Source organism: Typha latifolia, chromosome 14 (assembly GCF_019914945.1).
Source record: "Typha latifolia isolate L0001 chromosome 14, TyphaL0001v2, whole genome shotgun sequence".
Taxonomy (NCBI): Eukaryota; Viridiplantae; Streptophyta; class Magnoliopsida; order Poales; family Typhaceae; genus Typha; species Typha latifolia.
The window spans coordinates 1,755,044-1,779,081 of record NC_133099.1 but is presented as its reverse complement, the minus strand read 5'-3'; the positions used below and the strand labels follow the sequence as shown (position 1 = coordinate 1,779,081).

General features: G+C 37.3%; 3 protein-coding genes across 11 annotated transcripts; all 3 read right to left on the bottom strand.

Annotated features, from left to right (window-relative positions):
* Positions 1–4,126: 4,126 nt before the first annotated feature.
* On the bottom strand, positions 4,127–8,105 carry LOC140800666 (uncharacterized). 2 transcript variants are annotated; one of them, XM_073155436.1, is made up of 6 exons: positions 7,938–8,105; positions 7,651–7,774; positions 7,066–7,572; positions 6,049–6,558; positions 5,845–5,926; positions 4,127–4,459 (listed from the first exon to the last, which is right to left on the bottom strand). In XM_073155436.1, the coding sequence occupies exons 1-6, from the start codon at positions 7,971–7,973 to the stop codon at positions 4,441–4,443; spliced, it is 1,278 nt and encodes a 425-aa protein (XP_073011537.1). In that variant the 5' UTR covers positions 7,974–8,105; the 3' UTR covers positions 4,127–4,440. The 2 variants fall into 2 exon arrangements, with proteins under 2 accessions (XP_073011537.1, XP_073011536.1); XM_073155435.1 differs by having other exon boundaries at positions 6,075–6,558.
* Positions 8,106–9,527: 1,422 nt separating this feature from the next.
* Positions 9,528–13,439, bottom strand: LOC140800575 (phytosulfokine receptor 1-like). The gene has a single exon (XM_073155314.1). The coding sequence runs from the start codon at positions 13,021–13,023 to the stop codon at positions 9,886–9,888; it is 3,138 nt and encodes a 1,045-aa protein (XP_073011415.1). The 5' UTR covers positions 13,024–13,439; the 3' UTR covers positions 9,528–9,885.
* Positions 13,440–18,942: 5,503 nt separating this feature from the next.
* Positions 18,943–23,622, bottom strand: LOC140800577 (uncharacterized). 8 transcript variants are annotated; one of them, XM_073155320.1, is made up of 7 exons: positions 23,364–23,622; positions 22,610–22,705; positions 22,128–22,196; positions 21,368–21,469; positions 21,178–21,271; positions 20,412–20,589; positions 18,943–19,496 (listed from the first exon to the last, which is right to left on the bottom strand). In XM_073155320.1, exons 3-7 carry the CDS (start codon positions 22,146–22,148, stop codon positions 19,430–19,432), a joined length of 462 nt encoding a protein of 153 aa, XP_073011421.1. In that variant the 5' UTR covers positions 22,149–22,196; positions 22,610–22,705; positions 23,364–23,622; the 3' UTR covers positions 18,943–19,429. The 8 variants fall into 8 exon arrangements, with proteins under 8 accessions (XP_073011421.1, XP_073011417.1, XP_073011424.1 ...); XM_073155316.1 differs by having other exon boundaries at positions 22,110–22,196; positions 23,364–23,577; XM_073155323.1 differs by having other exon boundaries at positions 21,178–21,288; positions 23,364–23,558.
* Between the last annotated feature and the right edge of the window lie 416 nt (positions 23,623–24,038).

Below are 24,038 nucleotides of genomic sequence, written 5' to 3'. Positions count from 1 at the left end.
ACATTAATTCCAAGAGAAAGAACTCGTTTTTCAGATGAATAGTACAGTTCACACAGCAACAAGAAGCGTATCAACGATAACAAATTATCCTTTTCACTTTGAAACTCTTTAAGATTCCAATCCGCTGGTGGGTCTAATGTGTGTGTGAGCTAGAGAGAGAAATGGGGGAAATAGAGAGGGGTTGGGTGTCAGAAGACACTGGCCAAAACTTTGATTGTGGCAGCCATATATCATATAAGATGTATGATGTGTGGGACATAATACTAATTAAATCTCGTTGTCTCCCTCCCACATACTTCAAATATCTCAGGCTCTCTCACTTAGAGATGGCATGTGACCATCCTGACCACCGGTAGATAGTTCGGGAAAAGGGCCCTTCGGACCTACACAATATTACACCAACTATGCCCACATATTGATATCAATCAGTTTCCTCTGAAACTTTTATGCGTCACTTAATCGATCTCCTTAGTTTTTGGCGAAAAACTAGCAGTTGCGTATATAAATCTCTAGGCTGCAGTTTCAAAATTTTGCCACGACCGCAAGATATAAGAGAGAAGCAAGCGGCTGGCAAAATATCTTTGGAGTTTATCAGGTTGCTTGAAGTGCTGTCTCACTTGGTCTCGAAAGGAGGACGAGTCCTTGCTGATCCTTAGCCATGCATGCAAAGCTCATGATATTATTCCTTTCGGCTAGCTCTCAAAGTGCCTGGCTGCCTGCCTGCAGCCTGCCTGCCTGCCTGGCTGCCTGCCTTTGAGATTTTCTTTCGCTCGAATATGTATAGATTCATATTTCCACATTTTTGAGGGCCCAAAGTGCAGAGCAATGGATGTATGGAGCTAGCTCCAAGTTTAAATCATATAAACTTAGTTTTGGCTTCAATAACTTATGCTCTGTCCACTTAATATACATATTTATCAGAGAAGACATCAATGTATAAGAGGTACAGAGACAGGGCCACTGTTGCACTAAAAAGTTGGCACCCATTGGCCCGTCGCCCTCCCGTGTGACCATGACAGTCCACCATGGCCCACCCAGAAGAGACCACCCACTGAAACTCTTGGAAGAAAATTTAGTGAGTGGGTCCACGGAGACAATAGTACAGTGAGCGTAGGGGAGCACCATGTGAGAGAGAGAGAGACGAGAAGAGAAGAGAAGAGAAGGCATACATATATATATATATATATACACATAGAATGCAAGAAATTTTTTCTTTTCTTTTCAGGTCAAAGAAAGAAAGCAAACACAAGGACACAGTGGTCGTGTTCATGTGGGCTAGCTGTGTGGTCCTTAACATGTTACCCTTCACATCACATGACCCCTCCACTAAGTAATCCCAAATGCTTCAAGACATATATATGTGTTTGTAGCCTCCTACTATATATCCATGAAAGATGCCTAACCCTTCTCTCTTCTCTCTCTCTCTCTCTTTGATTGACCACCAAATGCACGGACACCGTCAGATCTACAAACAACGCACTGTAGACCGTGTCTAGATCGACTTGCATGCGAGAATCAGATAACACAATTAAGAGCCCGTATAATTTGAATCCTAATCCTCTTACAAATCATTCCTCCATCTGTCCATCATCCTCCCCACCCCCACCCCCACCTACTTCTTATGCCCCTTACAGGCATCTCTTCTCTTCCCAAGGCCATGGTTTGATGCAAATTTCCACTTGGTCCCCCACTCTCCCCCTCAACCAAAAAGTGTGGCAAAGTGGAACGAATACAAGAAAGGTTGAAGAGGGGGCGGGGGGAGCCACATTTTAATGGATTGGTGGGGGTCAGTTAAAGCAGAGGTCTTTTAAGATCTCTTGGTTTCTTGGACGAGAGATTGGCGTACAATTTTTGAGTTGCTGTCTTTTGAGCTTTTTAAGTCCATGTAGGAGTAATTATAACTCCTACAAATTGGAGCCCCATGGCTCCCACCAATGGGGGGGAAAAAAAAAACAGGAGGGCAGGAGTACTATCCATTGGATTACTACATGTAGAGCCGTCAGAAAAGCTTGCCGCCCCAATGCAGCTCTGGCTTTAGATCAGTCGAGCCAAGCTAGATATTATTTGTTTAAAAATTTATAGTAATAATATTATAGCATAGTTAGTAATTAATGTAAAAAATTAATCTTTTAAATTAGTTAGATGATATTTAATTTCACATTAGGAAATAAAAAGTTGGAAATTATTTTACATGTACCTAACTCTCAAAATATTATACTATTATAGTTAAAAAAGTAAATATACAAGAAAAGCTTTGAAAGCAGAGCCAAGCCTATATTATTAGGCTCATCTGAAGCTTGAGCTGAGCTAAATATTAGTCACCTTTCTCGTGCTTTAGTAATAATGGAACTCGGTAATGGCTTATGTTATACCAGCAAATGTTTTCACCAAACCAGATACTATGTTTGGTAGATAGGATATAATCGAATCCAACTATTATGTTAATTTAATCATATAATTAAATTAAACTTTAATTGAGAGCGTGAGTTTAATATTATTTAAACAAAGCGGAGGATCTATTTATAATATACTCAAAATTTATAATTTTTACAAAAAAAACATTGGGAAATTTCTGTTTTTATTGTTTCTAATTTAGATCGAAAAAGGGACGGTAGAATTGCCTAGCTAAAAAAAAACAGCAAGAGGGCTAAACCAAAAATAAAGGAAAATAGAAGGGGCAAACCGAAACGTTTCCAAAAAAAAGCATCAATTACTAATTATTTTAAGCATTAGACACAGTACCGCTAAGCCTTCAATAAAACCAAGTCATTAAATCAAGACATCAAACTATTAAATAAATACTTTTATAATAATTAATTAGGATTAGAGTCCATTATGCAATCTTTGTTAGTCACAGCAGAGATACTGACTTGACTAGAGTTAGGTTGGTAACTAGTAGACAAATTAAGAGGGGGCAGACTGCAGAAGAGACTGTTTAGGGAAGAAAAAAAATTTAGTTCATGCAACATGGTGCAAGGATTCATCTTGCGACGCCAATAAAAACCGGACACGTAGAAGCTATATACACGCGACATCATCAGTTGTTATATGAAAGATGTGTACTTGAGCCGTGCGTGTAGGCATCAAAAGATCATGTCGATTGCTGTCCTCTTTTTTTTTTTTTTTTTTTCCTGTTTTTATTTATTTATTTATTTTATTTTATTTTTGGGTCCTCGTACCCTCCGTGTATCATCTTAGCACACCAAAGTGATGGTTATATAATAAGAAGAGTTATCAAAAACATCTTATATTATTATTCCCCGTTATTATTATTCACATCCCACACCCTCCGGTACAACACTAAAGTTCTGAACTATTCCATTTTTTTTAATATAAGATCATCTTATTTTTATATTTATTTATTTATTATGGTGTATTAATTTTTTTTAACTATGTAAAATATCTGAAAACGCTTCCTTAGATAGGCGACGTAGGGATTATTTACCTTTATTTTGAGAAATGAGTAAAAAAGTGGAGGTTAGAATGGTCATTTGGTGCTCTCTATTAATATTGTCGGGAGGTTAAAAATATCAGTCGTATTTTATTTTAATCTCTGCCACACAAAAAATTACACTTACAAGCACTGATTGTGATTTTTCGAGGTGGTATATGCATTATATGTACTCATAATATTATATCATTTGATCCTTTAGTTTTGTTTTCACTGTCTCAAAAATACCTAAAAAGTAAAATTAAACTTCGGTATAGTTAAATTTATAGGGATCCGAATGATAAATAATCTATATAATAGGGTGTTAACTGTAATAAAAAAAGGTAGGGTGTAAATTGTAAAATTTCCCTCGGCAACTCTTCAAACTTTTCATCCTAAGCCAAGACTTTCTCGTGCAGACTTCTCAGCGCTGCAACGCTTTTTATTGGGTACTGATGTTAAAAACAGTGGAGAAGGTGACGAGGACAAAACAACCATAGAAGAAAAAGATAAAGTGGATGACAGATGTACTTTTACTCCATCACTACCACCACTTTCTTGTCCCTTTCCTTTCACATCTTTAAATGTGAGATTGAGATTGTGATTGTGTTCATGGTTCGATCCGACGCACAGAAGAAAAAAATTTATTAGCTCCTTTCCAAATGGCACTAAGAATATAATAGCAGAACAAAATGATTTGCACTAGAAAAAATTTCATTTACTTACGTTGATTACAGGGGGGCGGGGGGGGGGGGGGGTTGGGTGGTTCAAGTTAACAGAAACAGAATTAGTGAATCAAAAGGATGATCCTCCTCCACTGAGATAAAACTAAGAGCAATAATTCCAACAAGAGAACGAAGGGAAACGCCCAGTTCTTCTGATGTAGTCAGCTTGCTTCGCTGTTTTCGCAGCTTGTTGGTTTCTTTTGGCTTCTGCTGCTGCACGCTTTTCTTCGGCTTTTTGCCTCGCGGATGCTAGCTTGTTCATAAGCTTGTCATGAGCATCAGATCTCATCCTCTCCACCTCAATCTGGACAAACATAGCCAGGTTATTAGATTGGATTGTTTTAAAACAAATGCAAGAGTTCTGATAATTTATGTAAATAACAAGTAGGTACACATGCTGATCTTCTGACTTCAGAAGAAGGTATAGGAACTAAATTTAGTTTCACTTAGTGGCTTCCTAATTTCAAAGCCTTGGTTGAAAGAGAGGATTCCTAGTGCATAGACTCCTTGCCTACGAAGCGCTAGCGGAGGACAAGATGAACATAGCCATGGATTTCTGACCTTGATTTATTAACACATGCTGAAGACAAAAATGACATGCGTATCGATCGCCTTTCAAAATCCTCATAAAATTATCACAAGAAAAATGATCGAAACAAGAGTAGAGATCTTTATAAGAGAAGAGAAGAAGAAACTTAATCACTCAAATATAGGGATTATGTATCATATGAACCTCTGGATGAATCATCTGACTGTTTCGAGAGCAGATGTATAAAACCAAACTTCAACCCACTCTTTTTTCACAATAATTTGAATTTTTAAAATATTCTATAATTTGACAATTATATATACAACTCTACATGTAAGTTGCAAGTCCAGAATCTGCACATATATGAATTTGTCATCATCATATTCATATCACATATACCAAGGAACAAACAGTTTAGAGGTTTTTAGTTCACAGATCCAACACATAAACGCTCAAACCTCTAATGATCTTACCAACATATCTGTTGTGTGATTTCTTTCCCTCAAAAAAAAAAAATTATACTCTCATTTCATTCATGTATTAGCCTAAAAAAATGAAGTATGTCTAAAAGATCTTTCTTTTCAATTAATACATCTATTCAACTTGACTTTGAATATTCTCCCTTATAGTGAGTTTGGAGCAGATGAAGTGATTTCAAGATTCATATGTTTTCTTCTTGCCCCTCTGAACCTATCCCTCTTTCATTTTTTTTTCTTTCAAACAACTAAACATCCATTGCCTAAAACTCTAACCTTCTTTGACCTCACAGTCTAACCCATGTACCTTTCAACTAACCTTGACCCTTTGAAAAATTTAGAGAACAGACTCGAATGAAAGTCCATTGATCTTTTGTCTTTGATGCTAAGACGAGTGAAAAGCTCATCAAATTGTCAATGTGAAATCCCTACTTTTCATTTTGGTCATCTTGGTTTAGACTACATATTACTTCTCTTTCATTTGCCAGAGGCTATTTTCTTCTGAATGTAGCATGCCTTAGTTCCCTTCAAAGATTTTTTACTGCCTTATAATAAACTTGAATAAAAATATAAATTCATTTTGCCAATCGCAAGCCCTTCAAAATATTATAATCGACAATACACTGCAACAAATTTTAAGTAATAAAGGATTCTTATTCATGCTTTAGCAGACAAAATTATTACCTCAACTTTTCTGATTTCAGCTTCAGTTTTTGCTTTCTGATGATTTTCCCATGCCTCGATCTTGATCTCTTCCTGTTTAAATCTGAAAGAAGAAACACAATGATTATCGGAACTTGTATCTGTAGAATCACCTATATACAGGAAATTGAAAAGGCAAAAAATATGCTAAGCAATTAGAAGTATTGAGCTACTCATCATGCTTACAGAGAGAAAAAAGAAGAGGCAAGAACCTGGCCAAGTATTTTGCTTTCTCTGCTTCCTCCCATGCAATTGCACGGGCTTCGATAATACTTATGGCAGGTTGGTCTTCTGGCAAAGTCTTGAGAGAAGCAGGTGGATCATCCTCTTCTTTGCATGCCCATGCTGCAATGTTGGTCTTGCCTAGCTGAGTGCCAAGAATCATTATTTCTCTTCTAGTTTTTATCTGTAATTCCTTTAAACTTAACTCTGTTTTACTAGAATCACCATAGTTCTCAGCAGCTATGCTAGAGCTTGGTGGCATTCTTTGCGGAGTTGATGGTCTAGAGGAATTTGGGCTTCTTGTTGGTGTTGTAGCTCCCATGGGAGTTCCTGTCCGAGAAGGTTCTTGGCTAGCAACAGGAGTCATTTCCGTTCCCATATCTCTCATGGATACTGATCTGACTATTGATACGGGATTCACAACTGTTGTGGCATTCCGATGTGAGGTAGATAAATCGTGACAACTAAGAGTAACTGCAAAATAATTAACATTACAACAGATTATGTAAACTTTGATACTAGAGAATCCTCAGAATAGTATATATTTTCACTTTAATTCATAACAAAAGTAGTTCTACAAGTATGTGCATGCCGAGAAACATTAGCATGGAACCCAAAATCAGGATATGAATGAAAACGGCCTTCTGAAGGTAGAAAAGTATTTTAAGTACACTGACCTAGCAAATCCACTAATGAAATTGTGTTCCTTATAAGGAATAGTTATCATATAAGAACTTTCAAACTCAGAGAACTTCTATATAGTGAAACTGTGAAAGTAGAGTTAAAGTATATCCTTAAGATGTTCCCCTTCCGTAAAAGTTACCAAACTCTGCAAGATTTAAGATCGAATACTACGAGGATATTCAAGAAATGATAACAGATGGCAGTAAAAATTGCACTTGAATCTTGCCTACTCAATAATCAATATGTATTGGAAAAAAAACACAATCTTCATTCATTGAAAAATCCAATATAGCTTACTTGCAGAATCAGCAGCCACATTATCCACTACTAGTGCATTCTTAGCATATGAATCCACTTCCGGCCGGGGATCAGACACCCAATTTGCAGTCTTTTGTCCACCAATTTCGCTCCTAGCTAAGTTAGGATCTATCCTCTTAGTATCAGCCTCCTCCATAACCTCCATCACAACCTTCGCCGCAGGCTGCCGGCTACCGCCCCCGACCACAACCTTATCCATCTTCTTCGATTGCGCTCCGCTTCCTTTGCTACTCCAACTTGGAGTTGGACTGGCAATCCACTTCTGGGCATCATCCCATTTCGACGGCGCCTGCTTCAAGAAAGGCGGCATGATAGCCGACCGATTCGGGCCTCGCTCCTTGTGGAACTCAAAGGTGGATCCTACACTCTCCGAATCAAAGGAATCCTGCATGTTTGCTATGTTCAAATCCTTCGACCTCTGACCTCTCGCAGTCTCCGACGAAGTGGAGCACTCCACATCCTTGCATTCGTCGAAAACGCTACCACCTATCAAACGAGCATCAAAGATCAACTCTTTTCTACAAATGTCACCAAATGCAAAGCATTCGAGAGGGAAACACTTACCCCTTTCGTCAGTTTCGGGTTCAGAACTTAAAGAGAACTTGGACTCCACCTCTTCCTCTTCTTTCCTCCTCTTCTCCACTCTCAATAGCATCGTTCGAAGCTTCTTGGGAGAAAACCCTCCCCCCTAAAACCAAAACTAGTGATCACCATTAAGAATCAAAACGGGACGAAGATCCAAAACGCATCGAGTCCTTCAAAAAGCGCCTCAATCGAAGCCATGGCGAAATCCAAGATAGATTGCGGGGAAATCGAGGAAGAGACGAAGGGTTCTTTGGATTGATGATTACCTGGGAGAAGGGTTTCTCGATTCGTTCATATTCCATGGTGAGAGTCTAGTTCATCTCACCTAATCCGATGTGGCGGTGGTCGATGGCGGCGGCGCCGCCGGAGAGCAGGAAGAAACCGGGGAGAGTTGGGTGCCAAAACGGTAGTTGCTCGTTTTAATCGGGTTTGGCGGTTAATAGGAAAGGATCTGTAGTTGGATTTTATTACACTTTTGCCACAGTAGTTACCCTTTTTGGAAATGCCATCATACTCTCATAATCTCAGAACTTTTGACTGGTCAAGGAGAAAACATGGGTAGGGCCTACTTAGCTTCTGATCATGATATTTATATTATTGAGATGCCTCCCAGTAGATCCTTCTCAATCTTGATGGCATCCTAAGTGGAAGGAAGTGTGAAAATAAATTTATTTAATTAGACTATTACTTAAATAAATTTTGACGGTCTAATATATTAAAAAAAATAGTCTATACTCTTATGGCAAAAAAATGTACATAATACAGAGTCATAGTTTGCACAATGAGAACTCAATTTTATTAGAGTATTTTAAGTATACGGACACTTTAAAGGCACATGAACACAATTAAAATGTCAGAAAGTGATATATTTTTATCAACATACATATTTTAGATTTTAAAATTTGATACTTTCTACCAAATATTGGTCAAAAGTATCCAATGAAATATTCTTTTAAAATAAACGTAGTGTCAATGAAAATAGTGCTGAAAAAAAAAGTTAAAAAACAACGCCTTGGTTTTATATTTCCAAATCTTCTTCACGTTAATAATCTGCGCCGAATCCTAGTCACTTTATTAAGCAAGGAGGTAAATAAACAACAGGAGGGGTATTTCCGATATATTCCGTGATCTCGAGGCTATTTAAACTTGATCCCGCCAAAAATCCGGCTTACAGCATCGGAATTTGTGTCAGTCAAAGCACGGTATTTACGCTTTTGCCACTGTTTTCTTCTCTTGGACTCGTGACAACACATTGTTATTGCCTAGTTTTTCCTCAAACAATCAAAATAGTGCCTGTATGTGCCACGTCAGAACTAACTCTCTATAAAGATGTGCAGAAATCTTTTACGAACTTAACCAACTCGATCATTCTTCAACCTGAAAAGAAAGAATTCTTCAGCTGATATTAACGAGCAGGAATTTAGCATGAGCCTGTTCACATCGATCGATATGGTGTAGAATTTGAGGAGCATGATTGAGAAATGAACAGAGAAACTATTTAATTTTGGTTTTATACGTAGAATCACAAGAAGTCCAATGGAGGAAAAAGGAAAATAAGGATTTTGAGAGTTTTCGTCGCTGAATGTCAGAGATCGTCTTCTCGGAAACTTCCACTCCTTGAAAAAGGATTCCTCATGACTGTTCTGATGGCTTTGGATAGGACGATCATCTAATATTTCTGGATGATTAAGTCAAATAGCAACAGGAATTAGAGGTGATAAAGAGTCTGAAGTGTGAAAGCTTACAAAGGAAACTACTGATAATAGCTCAATAAAATTTCTCCTTGGATGTGAAAGCAAAGGATAAGATCTTTTTGACAACGTAGATAGGCATCAATCATAATCAGTAACGAAATATGATCAAGTGAAACATAGTTATATTCATAGGTAATATTGACTTACAACTTTACATGTATACTGATATCCTGCGAGTCATCTCAACTCCACCTTACAGAGATTTTAAACAAGAAAAGAAAAGAAAAGCTTAAAGATGGAAAAAGATAGAGATTACTGATACTTGAGGATATGCAAATGCTATATACATATGAATCTCCATATATCTGTGGCTCATTTTTAAGTGAAGAAGTGGCCGAGGACCTTTCAAACTGGCAAAAGATCTGAAAGTCCTTCATCCGCCGACTGTTAGAGATGAGAAGTTTTGTAGAATCTACTCAAGGCTTTATCCTTTTGCTACGCCACAGATCACTGTGCTGCCTCACTTTGTTAATTGGACGCTGAGACCAATGTCTTCGAGCCATGAGACCAATTGTTGGGAGGAAGGCCTCAATTTAGGAGACTCACTTACACAGAGGCAAGCAATTTCAAGCATTCTCATCACCTGACTGTCATTCTCTTTATCATATATGTTCTGATCAAATATCTCAGCTTCCTTCTTCGCCTTTTTCATCTGAAGCACCCATGAGACAACGTCTCTGCAGCTTTTAGGTTTGCACATATCGACAGGTCTCCGGCCGGTGAGTAGCTCAAGGAGAACAACACCAAAACTGTACACATCTCCTTTGAATGTTGCAACTGCAGACTGTCCGTATTCAGGAGGAATGTAGCCCAAGGTACCGACGAGATCAGTAGTCACATGAGTATCGTACGGTAGAATCAGCCTCGCCAGTCCAAAATCAGCCAAATGAGCTTCAAAATTCTCATCTAGGAGGATATTACTTGACTTGATATCACGGTGTAGTATATGAGGATCACATGACTGATGCAAATATGCCAGCCCCTTAGCAGCACCTTGAGCTATCTGGAGCCTCTTGTTCCAATCTAGCATTGAGCCCCCTTCGACCTTCTCATGAAGCCAGTAGTCCAAACTCCCATTTTCCATGAATGAATAGATTAGGAGTCTGTCACTGCCAATCTTGCAGTATCCTTGCAGCAACACGAGATTTTTATGTTGAGCTCTGGAAAGGGTTTCTACCTCAGCATGGAATTCCCTCTCCATTTGAAAGTAGTCACCAGAGAGCCTTTTGATAGCAACCTTTTTCCCATCTGGCAGAGCTGCTTTATATACTAGACCAAAACCACCACACCCAATGATATAAGCTTGATCGAAATTGTTGGTAGATTTCAAAATATCACCTATGCTTAGTTCCTTATTGTCCTTGTTTTGAAATAGAAGCACCACTCGTGACCCAGCAGATTCTAAGCTATCATCGGCATCTGCAACAACCTTTGCGTTATCTTCCTGTCTTCTAGATCGAATTCTCAACACGACAAAGTATGTAATTGTGAGAAGAGAGGCAGTGCCTAATCCAATTCCAATTGCACATCCTGCGATGACACCTTTGTTCTTGTGTTGTCTTCTCTCTAACTCTGAAGACACTGTGGGTGGACAAGAAGAATAATGAATGCCACATAGACCAGGATTCCCCTCAAAGTCACTACTTGAGAAAGTTGAGAACTGGCCTCCTGATGGGATCTCTCCAACTAAATTATTGTAAGCCACATCAAAGCTAGAGAGAAAACTCAATCTCGTCAGAGAGGATGGTATGGGTCCCGTGAGATTATTTCGTGACAAATCCAATGATTCCAAACTTATCATGCCTGATAACTCTTCTGGTATGGTCCCCGATAGATTGTTCCAACTCAAGCACAAAACATGGAGGCTCACAAGGTTTCCAAACCCTGGCAAGATTGGCCCAACAAGCATGTTATGGCTCAGAATTAATGACGATGGGAAGCTGCTGACCTGATTATATTGTAGACCCTTTCCAGTTGAATTCCGTTTGATGAAGAACGGAAAGTCCGGCATCGATGTCCTTTGCTTTGTTGTATTAATGGATGAAAGACTCTTCATCAGTGTCAAGCTGTTAGGAATCTCTCCAGTAAGCGAGTTATTTGACAGATCCAGGTAAAAGAGCTCATCAAGATTTCCCAGCCACGAAGGAATCGGCCCACCCAACCGATTCCATGATATGTCCAAGACCTTCAAGTGCGTCAAATGCGCCAACCATGGCGGAATTGAACCTGTAAGAGCACAGTTTGCGATGACAAGAACCTCCATCTTCTGAAATCCATCAATATGTTCTGATGGCATCATTTCACCACCACGGAAGTTCTTAGTGAGGACCAAACTTGTAAGATTCGGCAAGTGCTGTAGGATTTGGAGCGCCGACAATATGTTAGAGAAGCCATTACCCGTAAGTGACAGGGAGGATATGGAGGTGAAGTTCTTGAAGCTACCCGGGATTTCACCGGCAAGATTGTTCCTAGCAAGATTTAAGGTACTCATTCCCACACACTGAGGAAGATTGGAAGGGATAGGACCAGTAAAGATATTGGTACCAAGATCGAGGTTGTTTAACCTCGCTAGGGACGTGCAATTCAGATTGATCTCGCCGCTAAGAGAATTATTTCTCAAGCTAAGCACGGTGAGTGTTGAACAATTAGACAAGGAAGCAGGCAATACACCATAGAGCTTATTGGATGCAGCGGAAAAGTATTCTAGTTTGTTTAGGCTGCCAAAGATATCAGGGACAAGTCCTGAGAAGTAATTAAGAGAAAGATCAATATGAACAAGGTTGGAAAGATTACTAATGCTTGTGCTCATCGCCCCGGAGAGCAAATTCTCCTGCAAATTTAATAGTTTTAAAGTCGAGAGCTTGAACAAATCATTGGGCAAACTTCCAGTGAGGTAATTCATATCTAGAGAAAGCTCAGTGAGGGAGCTGCAATTCCCAAAACCGGCTGGAAATTGGTTGGAGAAATTGTTCATCGAAAACCGAAGGATTCGAATTGAAGCTGAGGAATTACAGATACCTGCATCAATGGCACCTGAGAATCCATTCGCGCTGATGTCGAAGATTGAGAGACTGCTCAAAGATGCGAGAATTGGGTGCCGGCCATTGAAGGAATTGAAGGAAAGATTGAACACCTGGATTGCAGGAAGTTTCAAATCTATCGGGATCAATCCGGAGAGCAGATTCATACTCAGATCAAGAAACTCCAGCTGAGAAAGATGGAAGAGTTGCGAAGGAACTGGCCCTTGAAGGGAATTGCAAGAGAGATTGAGCTGCTTCAGCTGATCCAAATTGACTAAAGAATCCGAGATAGAGCCCTTCAACTTCTTATCCGCAAGATCCAACCCAATCACCTTTCTCCCAGAGACAGTTCGAGAATCACACGACACCCCTGGCCAGTTGCAGCAATCTGATGAAGACCCATTAAAGCTCCACCCAAGAATTCCCTTCTCTAACACCTTCATGAACCCCTGCAACGCATTCAGATCATTTGGATCGCAGCTCTGGTTCAAGGAGTAGCTTTGCCGAGCCCCGAGCAACAAGAGGAAGAAGAAGAAGTAGTAGTACAAGCACCATAGCCGTACTACCCTGTTTCCCATTTTTTTAGAGAACGCCCAGAAGGGGAGAAGAGACGAAGTGGGTAAAGGAGGCACCTTTCCGGCAACGCATCTACGATTAGCGAAACCCACTTGAGATTTCTAGCAGAATCGAACTGGGTTGGGAGTTCTGAGCAACAAAGTGGAGGAAACCATCAAAGGAGAAGATAGTCCTGGGAAATCGAGGAGGACTGACTGGAGGAGAGAAATTAATGGAGAGTTTGGTTTTGACTCGTCCACGTTCTACGCTTCGACCCCTCTCTTCTACTCCTCCCTTCTCGTGCGTCTTTCTTATTTAATTGGCCCTCATTATAGCTAAAAAATCCATCTTTTTTATTGATTTCTCAGGAGGGGTAGTTCGCAAAAGGTCTGAAACGAGAGAAGAAGAGAAGGGGGGAGGGAGGAGGTCAGAGATAGCTCGCCATTTGGCCGTTGAAAGAGGGGAACGGAGATGTAACGGGCGATAGGCGGTAAGGGTGAGTGGACGAAAGGCAAGTCAACGGTCAGAAGATGTCGACACGTCTGAGTGGGGAGGGCCGAGTTTGCTTCGCACGGCTTCTTTTTCCGCGGGGATGTACAAAAAAGGTATCCAAACGTCACCCAGCGTATGGGTGGGATTGTGACAGAGGTTTTGGTCCGGTGGTCTTTCTATTTTAGGAACTTTTGGGTGTTTTGTCGAGTTTTTGACCAAATTAGATGGCTTACGCCCAATCTTAATACTAAAAAAGGATATATTTCATTTTAGTCGTAAATAAAACTATTAAATATTTTACCTGGCCCAAATATGATCCGAAGTAAAATGCTCATCTGATCGTGTTTCTATTAAAAAAAATATACCAAATATTTCAGCATTTTACTTTAAAAACTACACATAAAATACTAAAAAGTTAAGTATTTTATTTTTAAAAATACTGACAACAAAAATAAAATAAAAATATAGAAAAAAATTTATAATATCGTAACTTTATACTCGGCTATTTATTTTAGTCATAAAATATATTATTATTAAGATACAAAAGAATTTTATAAGTTAGAATAACACAGTGATTCTTCTAATCCAATTAACTCCTCCAAATTTATTTTTAATTTTCTTTGGTGCTTTCAGATAAAATATTTATCTCTTTAATATTTTTTAAACATAAAATGCTAAAAAATTTAGCGTTTTATATGAACTTTTTGATATTTTTATTTAAAGCTTATCAACATTTTACTTAGTATGCTATGAATCCATTTTAATATTAAGTTTGAAGGATAGTATATTTCGATAAATAAAATATAAAAGATAGCTAGTTTGTAAAAAACTCTTGCTTTCATACGACAAAGATAAATACATACAAGACTACTCTCTTTAAATCCTATATAAATAGTATCGAATTCTTGCTGGCTTGGCTATCGCATTTATTTGCCGATCATAATCAAGTCACTCTCTACTAGAGCTTCTGCATCGCGAGCATAATCTTGATCGTAGAATACACATGATCCGATACACAGGAGAAGACATACATATATGACTCTAGCCTTGTGTGCATTAGAAGTAGAACACTTGTGTTTTTTTTCTTTATTCATTTTAATGCGTTTGATCAAAGAGGTAGTTAGTTGATATCAAATCTGATCCGTTGGATCTCTCCTCTAACGTAAGAAGTGAGTCAAGAAATTTATGCTCACCATTTATCACGCTAACGAGGATTATTAATCTCAGCCATCATCAAACTTCCCTAAAAGAGAGTAGATTGTAGTACATAAGCCATTAATACGTATAGGAATCCACCAACCGTGTGACATAAATGAAATTTATATAAAATAATTGCCCGAGATTTTTATTTTAATTTTCCGTTAAAACCTCCAATTTCTTAATATTTATATTTGGTCAGACTTTTGTTTATTTAAGCCAACTTTCTCTCTCTCCCTCTAAAAAAAACTTCCTCTTTTATTCTCATAAAATTTATTACAAACACCTACCAGAAATTGCGACCAAAGTTGTTGCCAACCAATGTTCACACATTAGCGTTTACTTTGCTGAAAAAAAGGACAAGTCCTGCCTTATTTTATTTTGCAAATAACCACCTGAGTTTCAAATTTACAGCGAAAAGGACCAATTTGTAAATTTTGGTGATGTGGAAATGCAGGTGGTTATTTGCAAGAAACCCTTTATTTAAGATTTAATGCTACGACTAATTTCTTGGGAATATACTTTAATTAAGAAAAAGCCAACTACCATGTGAGACAATGGCAAGAAAATTTGGCATCTATCTCAAGGGTGAAGGGTAGAAGATTTGACTTTAGAAACATGGTAGTGTTTGATCAACACCAACAGTTTGCTTCCTCTGGTCAAAAGTCTCTAGATTTCTAATTAATTTTATTCGGAGCTAAAGCCGTGATTACAACGGCAAGCTTTGCAACTTCTTTCTATTGTTCTCTTAGTAATAAATGGAGGAATATATTAGCGAGTTAAAACTCATCTCATTCTTTGCATTATCTTAAGAATAAGAGATTTATTTACTGTACATATCGAGCAGCTGATGAGTCTAACAGTTTTATCACACCCTTCCATTGATATGGATTATGTATGTTTTAAAGAAAACAAATAATTATTTCCTGGCATTATTGCCACAACTTAGGTTTTAAGTATTTAAAGATTGTTGACCTCTAAACAAATACACTGGAGACTCTGGTAGTTGGATGTATTTTCGTATGAAATAACACTAAATAAATATCAAAAGAAAGGAAACTTGATCAAGCAACAAGGCTTTGGAGAATTAAATAGTATTTATATACTTAATTAATTGGCCAACAACTCTAGTCTATTCTATGTATTATGATTGATCCAAAGTCTTGTGATACCCACCATGCATGCAAGTCAACTCTTTCTTCTTAGCTAAGCAGTGATCCAATCCAACTACTTGCATATATGTCTAAGGAGATGATTAATTTAACTATTAAACTTAATGATGTCTCTCATTTCACAGTGAGATGTTTGCCACTCTATAGAATCAATTGCAGGCCCACTAAAATGTTCATTTATGTTTATAAGTAATGTTCCACTGAGAAAGTACATTCTCTTCATCAATTTCTTTTTTAAGTGTCAGACTTTATTTATACATCTCTTGTGACTAAAGGTAACATCCCACTTGTGATATATGATATAACCTAGTGGGATTTGGATGTTGCACCATTGCCAAAAAGCAATTGTCCCTCAATAGCAAATAAATAAAAATATTTTCCATAAGCTTATATTTGAACATTATAATTCGGTTGCTTGATTTTATTTTATTTCCATTGTAGTGATTCAGGGCAGGTTGACTCACATACTAATGTATTGATAGTACATATCCGATGATTTTGATGGAGAAGTTAAGCAAATACAAAGAGAAAAATAATCTCCATAGTAGGAGAGTTTGATTGCTTGTTTTGAAATATAAAAAGAAGAAAAAAACAGAGATCCTACTATGCATGGGTGTTTTATTTCATAGTGTTGAGCCAGACAAAGAGGTGACATTTCTAGCTAGTGATTACATGATGATGTTCCCTTGAGCAATGTCATGTTGGCTTTGATGTGATGAGACAAAAAAACATTGTATAATTCTATTAATAATTTTGATAGAGTATTAGAGTAGAAGGTCCTGAGTTAGAGGACAAATTAAATCTTGATATTTGTTTTGAAATATGGTGCCATAATGCCATTGATTAATCAGCATGTCATTGACTGTCATGGCCATGCTTATCCACTAACTGAATTCTAATCAAACTTAAAAATAGGTATATTAGTGGGCAATCAAAAGCCAAATCCATGAGTGCTAAGTGATAACCCACTATAAAATGCACTCATTTAGCCCATAGATCCCAATTGTTCTTCTCACTTGGAGGCTATCAGAAAGATGCTTCAATCTGATGGTCTTTGTGTGGTTTGAAAGTGATTGGGATGGGAGAAAGGAGAGAAGTGGATTGCCCCTGAAAAGTTTTCAAGATATCATTAACAAAATCTCATTGCAGTCAGACATATCACTGCAGCTGAGATCAATTGGGCATGGGGGTGTAGTGGAGATTGTGGTGGTGTATAGCCTTTCTTGGCCTCCATTTGCCTTCTTTAATCCAATGAGAGGACCTCAATTTGAAGTGGTGGCTCTCAGAAGGATCAAAGATGTCAACCAATTTAAGTACACAGGAAAAAAAAAGTATTTGAGATTGGAGGCGGTGACCTCCACTTGATGATGGTAGTGGATCTTGGAAAGTTATATTCCATCCCTCTTTTGCAGAGGGAGAAGAAGTGGTGTTTATATTAATAAGAGAATATTTAGATTACCCTCATTTTTTTTTGAATGATTTTCTGATTAACATTCTGTCTTTGAACTATTTGTAATTGATAATGGAATCCTTTTGGGTGTTGTTGTTAAGCTTTGTAGATAGAAAATCTAGGGTGGTTAAGTGGAGGATAACATAATGAGGGATTATGGAGTCCCACTCATAGGCAAAATGCTTGCCTTTTTATCAACTTAATAATAGCCTTAATTACAGAACTCCATTAGGACAGTGGTAAGTGCTTTAATGGATGAATAGTTTACAAATCCAGGCATCTCCTGTAGTGGTTGACAACCCTTTGATTAGACGTTCTATTTTAATCCTAATTAAACCACTAATTTTTATGTGGGACTAATTAACTTATCAAATGAGTTTATGTAGTAGCCAAGGTGGACTTATCTCACAGCCACTGATTTAATTAAATTTCTTTTTCATATTTGGCTTGCTAAGTTTCCTAAATCTACATGGCAAGAAATTGATCAATCAACTAAACTGCATTCTAGATCTTAATTTCTTTGACTGCGAATTATTTGAAAATTGAGTGAGTAGGTGTCAACATGACACTCTTTACCCTCATAATTTTTATTTACTTATTTCATCTTTGGACTAAATTGCATATACAAATAACTTAAATAGTCTCGCTTCTGGTAAATAAGTATATATTCAAAGAGAAAATTTAAAGTGACTTAGTGATATAAAATTAAAAGTATAAGAAGATAAAATAATTTTTATTTAAACAGATTAATTATTTTAAACTTAAAAGGCAATTCAAAGAATCTAACAATTAAAACGATACAAAACAAAGTTTAAGTGGCAAAGTAATTTAAACTAAAAATAAATCACCAATATGTAGTTGGAAAGAGGAGGGCCGATCTGCAAATATTAGGGCTATAATTGTTATAAGTGAGCCAAGTTTGGGTGGCACAAAATACTTGGGCTGAATTCGGTCCAGATAAAAATCCATTTTATTTATTTTTTTGGAAGATTTTTACAAATTAACATTTCAAGCTCTGTAATTTTACAAATCTTTGATTCACATCCTACTTTTTAGTATTAATGGAAGAAAATTTTGTTGGATTTTTTTAAAAAAAAAAGAAGTTTTACAAATAACACCCTATATTTTATCTATTTCACAATTTACAACCGTCCGACACCTTTTTTTTTATAATTTTTATTTAACTCTTATTTAACACCACTGTTAATTTAAACATTACCAGTACAAAATATTTTATTATAATATATAAAATAAATTATAAATACCTAAATTATCTATGTTTTCTTAATAGGAGGGGAGGAGCAGAGAGGTGAAAAACTAGTAAAAATATTTTAATAATTTAGTCTATATCAGTTAGTTAAAATAACATGTTATTAAACGAGAATTATAAAAAAAATATCCAATTATAAAATCGTCAAAACAAAGTGTAAATCACAAATAAGTAAAATATAGGGTGTGATTTGTAAAAGACCCTTTAAAAAAATATCCTCTCCTATCTATTTAAAATAAAGTTTGATTATAAATACTGAAAAGAAGGCGGTGAATTGCAAATTTGTAAAATTGCAGGGTATAAAGTGTAATTCTCCCTCCAGTCTCCAGACAGTCGAACCTCAGTCCACTAGAGATGCTCATATACAACTCCACAATACCATTCAAATTCTCAACCAATCAACCATATATACCAAAGCATTCATAGGAAATACTCACTCCAACCTAACAAAGAAAAATATCCACCAAGGAAAGCATGAGAAAAAAAGAGAACAATTGAATGCTGAATGCTGGAAGAGGATTCTAAAGTACAGCCTATTACAAGACGAATGAATAGAAAATCATCGCCGCTCGAGTAGGTGAAGAAGAATTTAAGTGAAATCAAGACACTCGCTGCTCCACGGTACACAAATCACAAGCTTTTACAGTTGGGATCTAGCAGATGGATCTAAAGATCAGCTGACCCATTACAGAGCACTGCAAAAAAAAATTTCATTTTCTTTTTCTCTACCATCAATGTTCATTGTGCTGTAGATCATAAGAAACTTTGCAGTTAGGAAATAGGTGTAACTGCAGCATTGTTTCCTCAACACTAAGGAGAACATGCTCCCCACCCAACATGTGCCGCAATTAGGCTCCACCTCTTCGGTTGATAGCGAGCGTGAAATATATGAGAATCATTGTCCCCATGCTTGACCTGCCCAAATTTATAAAAAGGATCAATCTATTTGACAGAATAGTGTGATATGACTGTCAAAAGAATATCAAGTGATATATTTTTGATTGCATTTTACTAGCATTATAGAAAGCAAAATTGATGGGAAGAAATATTAGCACGAAATTGTAACATGAGATTCCATTCCGTTAAAGCCAAATTGGCAATAGCTTTGACAAGACTTGGGTGGAGCATAATGGACCAAAGTTTGTCTTACAACTCAAATCCTGACCACTCGGAAGAAAATTACTAGTGAAATGCAAAAGATTGAAATAAATGCTCCCTTTGTTTAGAAAAATGCCCCTTAGCCTGTAGCATCTGGTGATCTTATTGAAGGCATGGTGGGCCAGAACTACAGCAGGCTTCTTATACACACTGAAGGACCAGTAATAAATGGTCCAGTGCAAATGATGCCAACCATAAGTGTTAAAACAAATAGAATTATTTTTTGCTACTGGCGATTCAGAAGACAGAAGCATGGTAATTCCAGGTAAAAAGGATGAGCTGCAGATGGATCCACCAACTTAAAAAGGTCAAGTTGTTGGACATACACTGACAGGCTTCCATACCAATTTGTTTAATGTCTCCCTGTTGTGATATTTTTACTTTCCTTCTTCCCACTTACTTATACGGTCTATTAAAACTTTTAAGATCTGCCCGGTTCACCAAATCTAGATCAGAGTATCTGTGGACCTTGAAATGAAACTGTAGGCCCAGGGAGACAACTAAAGTGGACTGCAGAAGCACTTTGGTGCATGCTGGAGATGAATAATTATACTAGAAAACCTCACCCTAACCATTATGGCTATAATAACTTGATGGGTCTGCTGCAACTACTAGTAAGCCTTTTATGGTGAGTTGATAAATACAAAAGGAAGAAAATTTCATGGCACTTACACAGTTGCAAAGAAGAGAAGTATTTTCCGTGGATGGAATGTTGTTAAGCGACCAAATCTTTTACTTCTTCCTTCTCCAGAATCAGTGAGAACAGGGCTGTTATTTGCAGATTGGGCTGCCACGAGAGATTTGTTCGGCACCAAAGGTAGCTTAAGCTGCTCCAGCTGAGATGGTATCACTGCCAAAAAAAGAAAAAAGGAAAAAAAGAAAGATTGTAGGTAAAGAAAGAACCTATGGTAGCAATCTCTAATCCATGCCATGAGTATTGCCTTAAGGTCCTATTTCCATGCATTAAACCATCTGAATCTAACAAGACGCATTATATCATGCTAAAAAGTCCTGGTAGGCGATAATATGCAGATTTAGAACTGTACTGTCCATTGGAAATGGAAATGGGGATTGTATATTAATTTCTGAATTTAGGTAGTTTAGATGCTTTTGGTAAAATTCAGCATCCTAAATTTTGACTTTACACCCTCAACTCTAAATTTTCAATTAATGTACTTTTGAATGTAAATTTGCACCTAGGGTAGCTAAGGGAAGCTAGAGTCACAAATTTGATATGAAACTGTTAAGCATTAAGAGAGGTGCAGTAAGGCAAAAGAGGAATGCTTGTGTTTTCGCGCCAGAACATAGAGGTTATCACCAAAAGATGAGAATTTCAACCCATGGATCAGAAACTTCACTTTAATTTTGTCAGCTAGGTGAAACCAGAGTTGACCTTGTCTAGGATATACAGTTCAAGGAAAAAAGTGATAAGCCATACCTTTAACTATTAGTTTTTTAGATGCATCATCTATTTCTTGGTCCTCGCAACTTCGTCTTTCCATGCGGTTTGAGCCTTTACGAGAAAGAGCTCTCTGCAAATAACAATCATCTAAATATCTGTTCAGTAGACCAAAATTGAGAAAAGGGACATACAAAATATACTCTTAAAAGGATAAAATTAGACTCACAGTCATTTTTGGACTTCCAGAGCAGCATTTATCGGGTTGCTGTGTCAGACCTTCAATATCCAAAATCACATTACCTGCTTTGTCCATGTCCCTGATCTGGCTCTGCAAGGAGCAATTCAGCAATGAGATGATGAACTCCAATACCAGGGTAAGGTCAAATCTTAAGAAGAAGAAAGAACAAAACCAGCACACTAACTTCAGCTGACCCAGAAAAATTTCCAATGAATCAAAGTCATAACAGCAGCTTCTCTTTTACCTACATACTGTCCAAGCTTTCCCATCTACAGGCCATGAAATAATATAAACTTCAACAACCGCTGTGCCCAACCATTTATAGCATGGACCATGAAGCAAAACAACTCTAGTCATCTAATAGTCACCCTTCCTAGACATCATAAATATAATTCCCCATCTTTGAATCTAAATTCACATGTTATGTAGCGCAAACATTTTCCATGCCATTTGATGCAGCCAATTCGATAATTCTGGAATTATTCTGTCTAATATTCAATCTCATAACGTCAAACCATTCTTTAACTCATTGCATATGGACAAACACATATCTTCTGTAACCTCGCTAACTTCATTATCTGACTACAAGTACATTTCCCAGCATTGTGATGGACATCTCTCATTTACTTCTGAAGAGAGAGTCAGTTCCATTGCAGTTTTAATTATCAATCTTAAAAGGAGATAGATAGATTCAAAGGACAACGAGAACATTAAAAGAACAGGTTCCTACCATATAATATCTGCTTACCTGCATCAAAGCCTCCTCCATTATCAAATGTTATCACGTAAAGGATTCCACCAACGAACTCTACATCAACTGCCATAAGAACATCTGATTAAAATTCTTGACCCAAGAAATAGCTCATGTAAAGAAATTTTTGGCAATATGCCATTCATTACTAAATAAACTTAGAAGGCTAAACAAGATTAATGAAACAAATGTATGGAGAAATGTATCATTACCACTGGGGGCGAAGTTCCTCTTGTTTGATGTAACCCAACTTGCTTTTCTAATACTATCCGATAAAGGCAAATAGAGGGATAAATGATGAACTAAATACTATGGGCTCATCTGCTGACATGATATCCAGCGACATTACAACCGGATCTTTAGAGGACGTGGGCTTCCTCAAATTAACTAAAATGTTATCCCTTTTTGGGACAATTCTGTTGGATAATGATGGTACCTCCAAAAAGGAGTTGAATTGAAAAGGATCAGATCTGGAGTACCTTTAAACGTCCTTTTCTCCTCCAATTTTATGGATTTTTAGACATAAATTGTTGCATTTCCTCCAACGTCCGAGTCCCAACTATGGCATCAAAATCCTGCAACAGAGAATAAAAATATCTATTTTCCTGAAATAGCTAACAAAATCCAACCAACCATAACCACATTCCTTTATACGTCAATCACTTAGATTCTAAATGGACAAGAAGTTTATATAAAGCCAAGAAAAGAATATTTTAACCACAACGGAAATCGCTTAAATTTTTGGTAAAAAATCTACACAATGCGACGGGGAAAAAAACGCCTGTTTTTACTGAGGATTTCACACAATTAATAGAAAGACGAATTGAAAACCGAGAGATTGAGACAACCGCACAGTATGAATTCCTGTTCGATGTTGGCAAAGAAGAAGAAAGACGAGAGACAGAGCGAAGAGAGGCTTAAACCAAATGGCCATTAAAAGCTCCACAGAAACCGAAACCTTTATAGTTCTTTATCTAAGGAAATAAAGACGCCCATTCCCCAAGAACCCTTCTTTTTCTTTAATTCGACGTTAAATCCTATCATGAAACCCAACAAAAATTCCAATGTGGGAAGGGCAAAGAACAGATCCATTGACCAAGAACCAACCTCCATACCTCCCATTCTTTCCTAGCGCGACAATGCCAACGGCAAACGGATGCAAAGATGGAAGAAAAGAGAAGGATAGGAGAAGAAGTAACTAGCCGTTGGAGAGTTGAAGACAAAGGGACATACCTCTCTCTCTCTCTTCGTCTTATTCGATCTTGGGCTCCCTTCTCTTCTCCCCCCTCCTTCGATCCTATCAATGCCTCTCGGGTTCTCTTGGATTGGGGAAATGCTAGAGAGAGAGAGAGAGAGAAAGAGGGATGGGCAGAATCACAGGCTTTGGCTTCAGACTCCGGACTGGAAGCACAGCAGACGAGAGAGGTCAGGTGTCATTGCTTTGTCTGTGTCCCTCTTGTTGATGGTGTTCTTTTTATAAAGAAGCCCCTCTATCTCTCTTTCTCTCTCTAGAAATAAATAATTGAGGGGCTTATTCGGAATATTGCGGAAACAAGGGTGCAACCTTGCAAAATCCAAATTAGGGAGAGGTTGAATGTGTGTGATCTGGATACAGCTTGAACTTTTACATTGGGCACCCGTGTTATGCTTGGTCTCATTCATGCCCGTATCTATCATCATAATTTTAAAATAAAAAATTATAAAAAACATCCAAACTTTTGCATCTATTATCATCAAAAGATCCTATCATATAAGTATTTATTATTGGACCCCTATACAAGATGTCAATTAATGATAATAAAAAAGGAAAAAAAAATAGGTGTTGTTCTTTTATAAATTTTCTTATAACCTAGTAGTAGTAAACTAGTTTGATTTATCTAATTTGGATCATAATAAATGTCAAAAGAA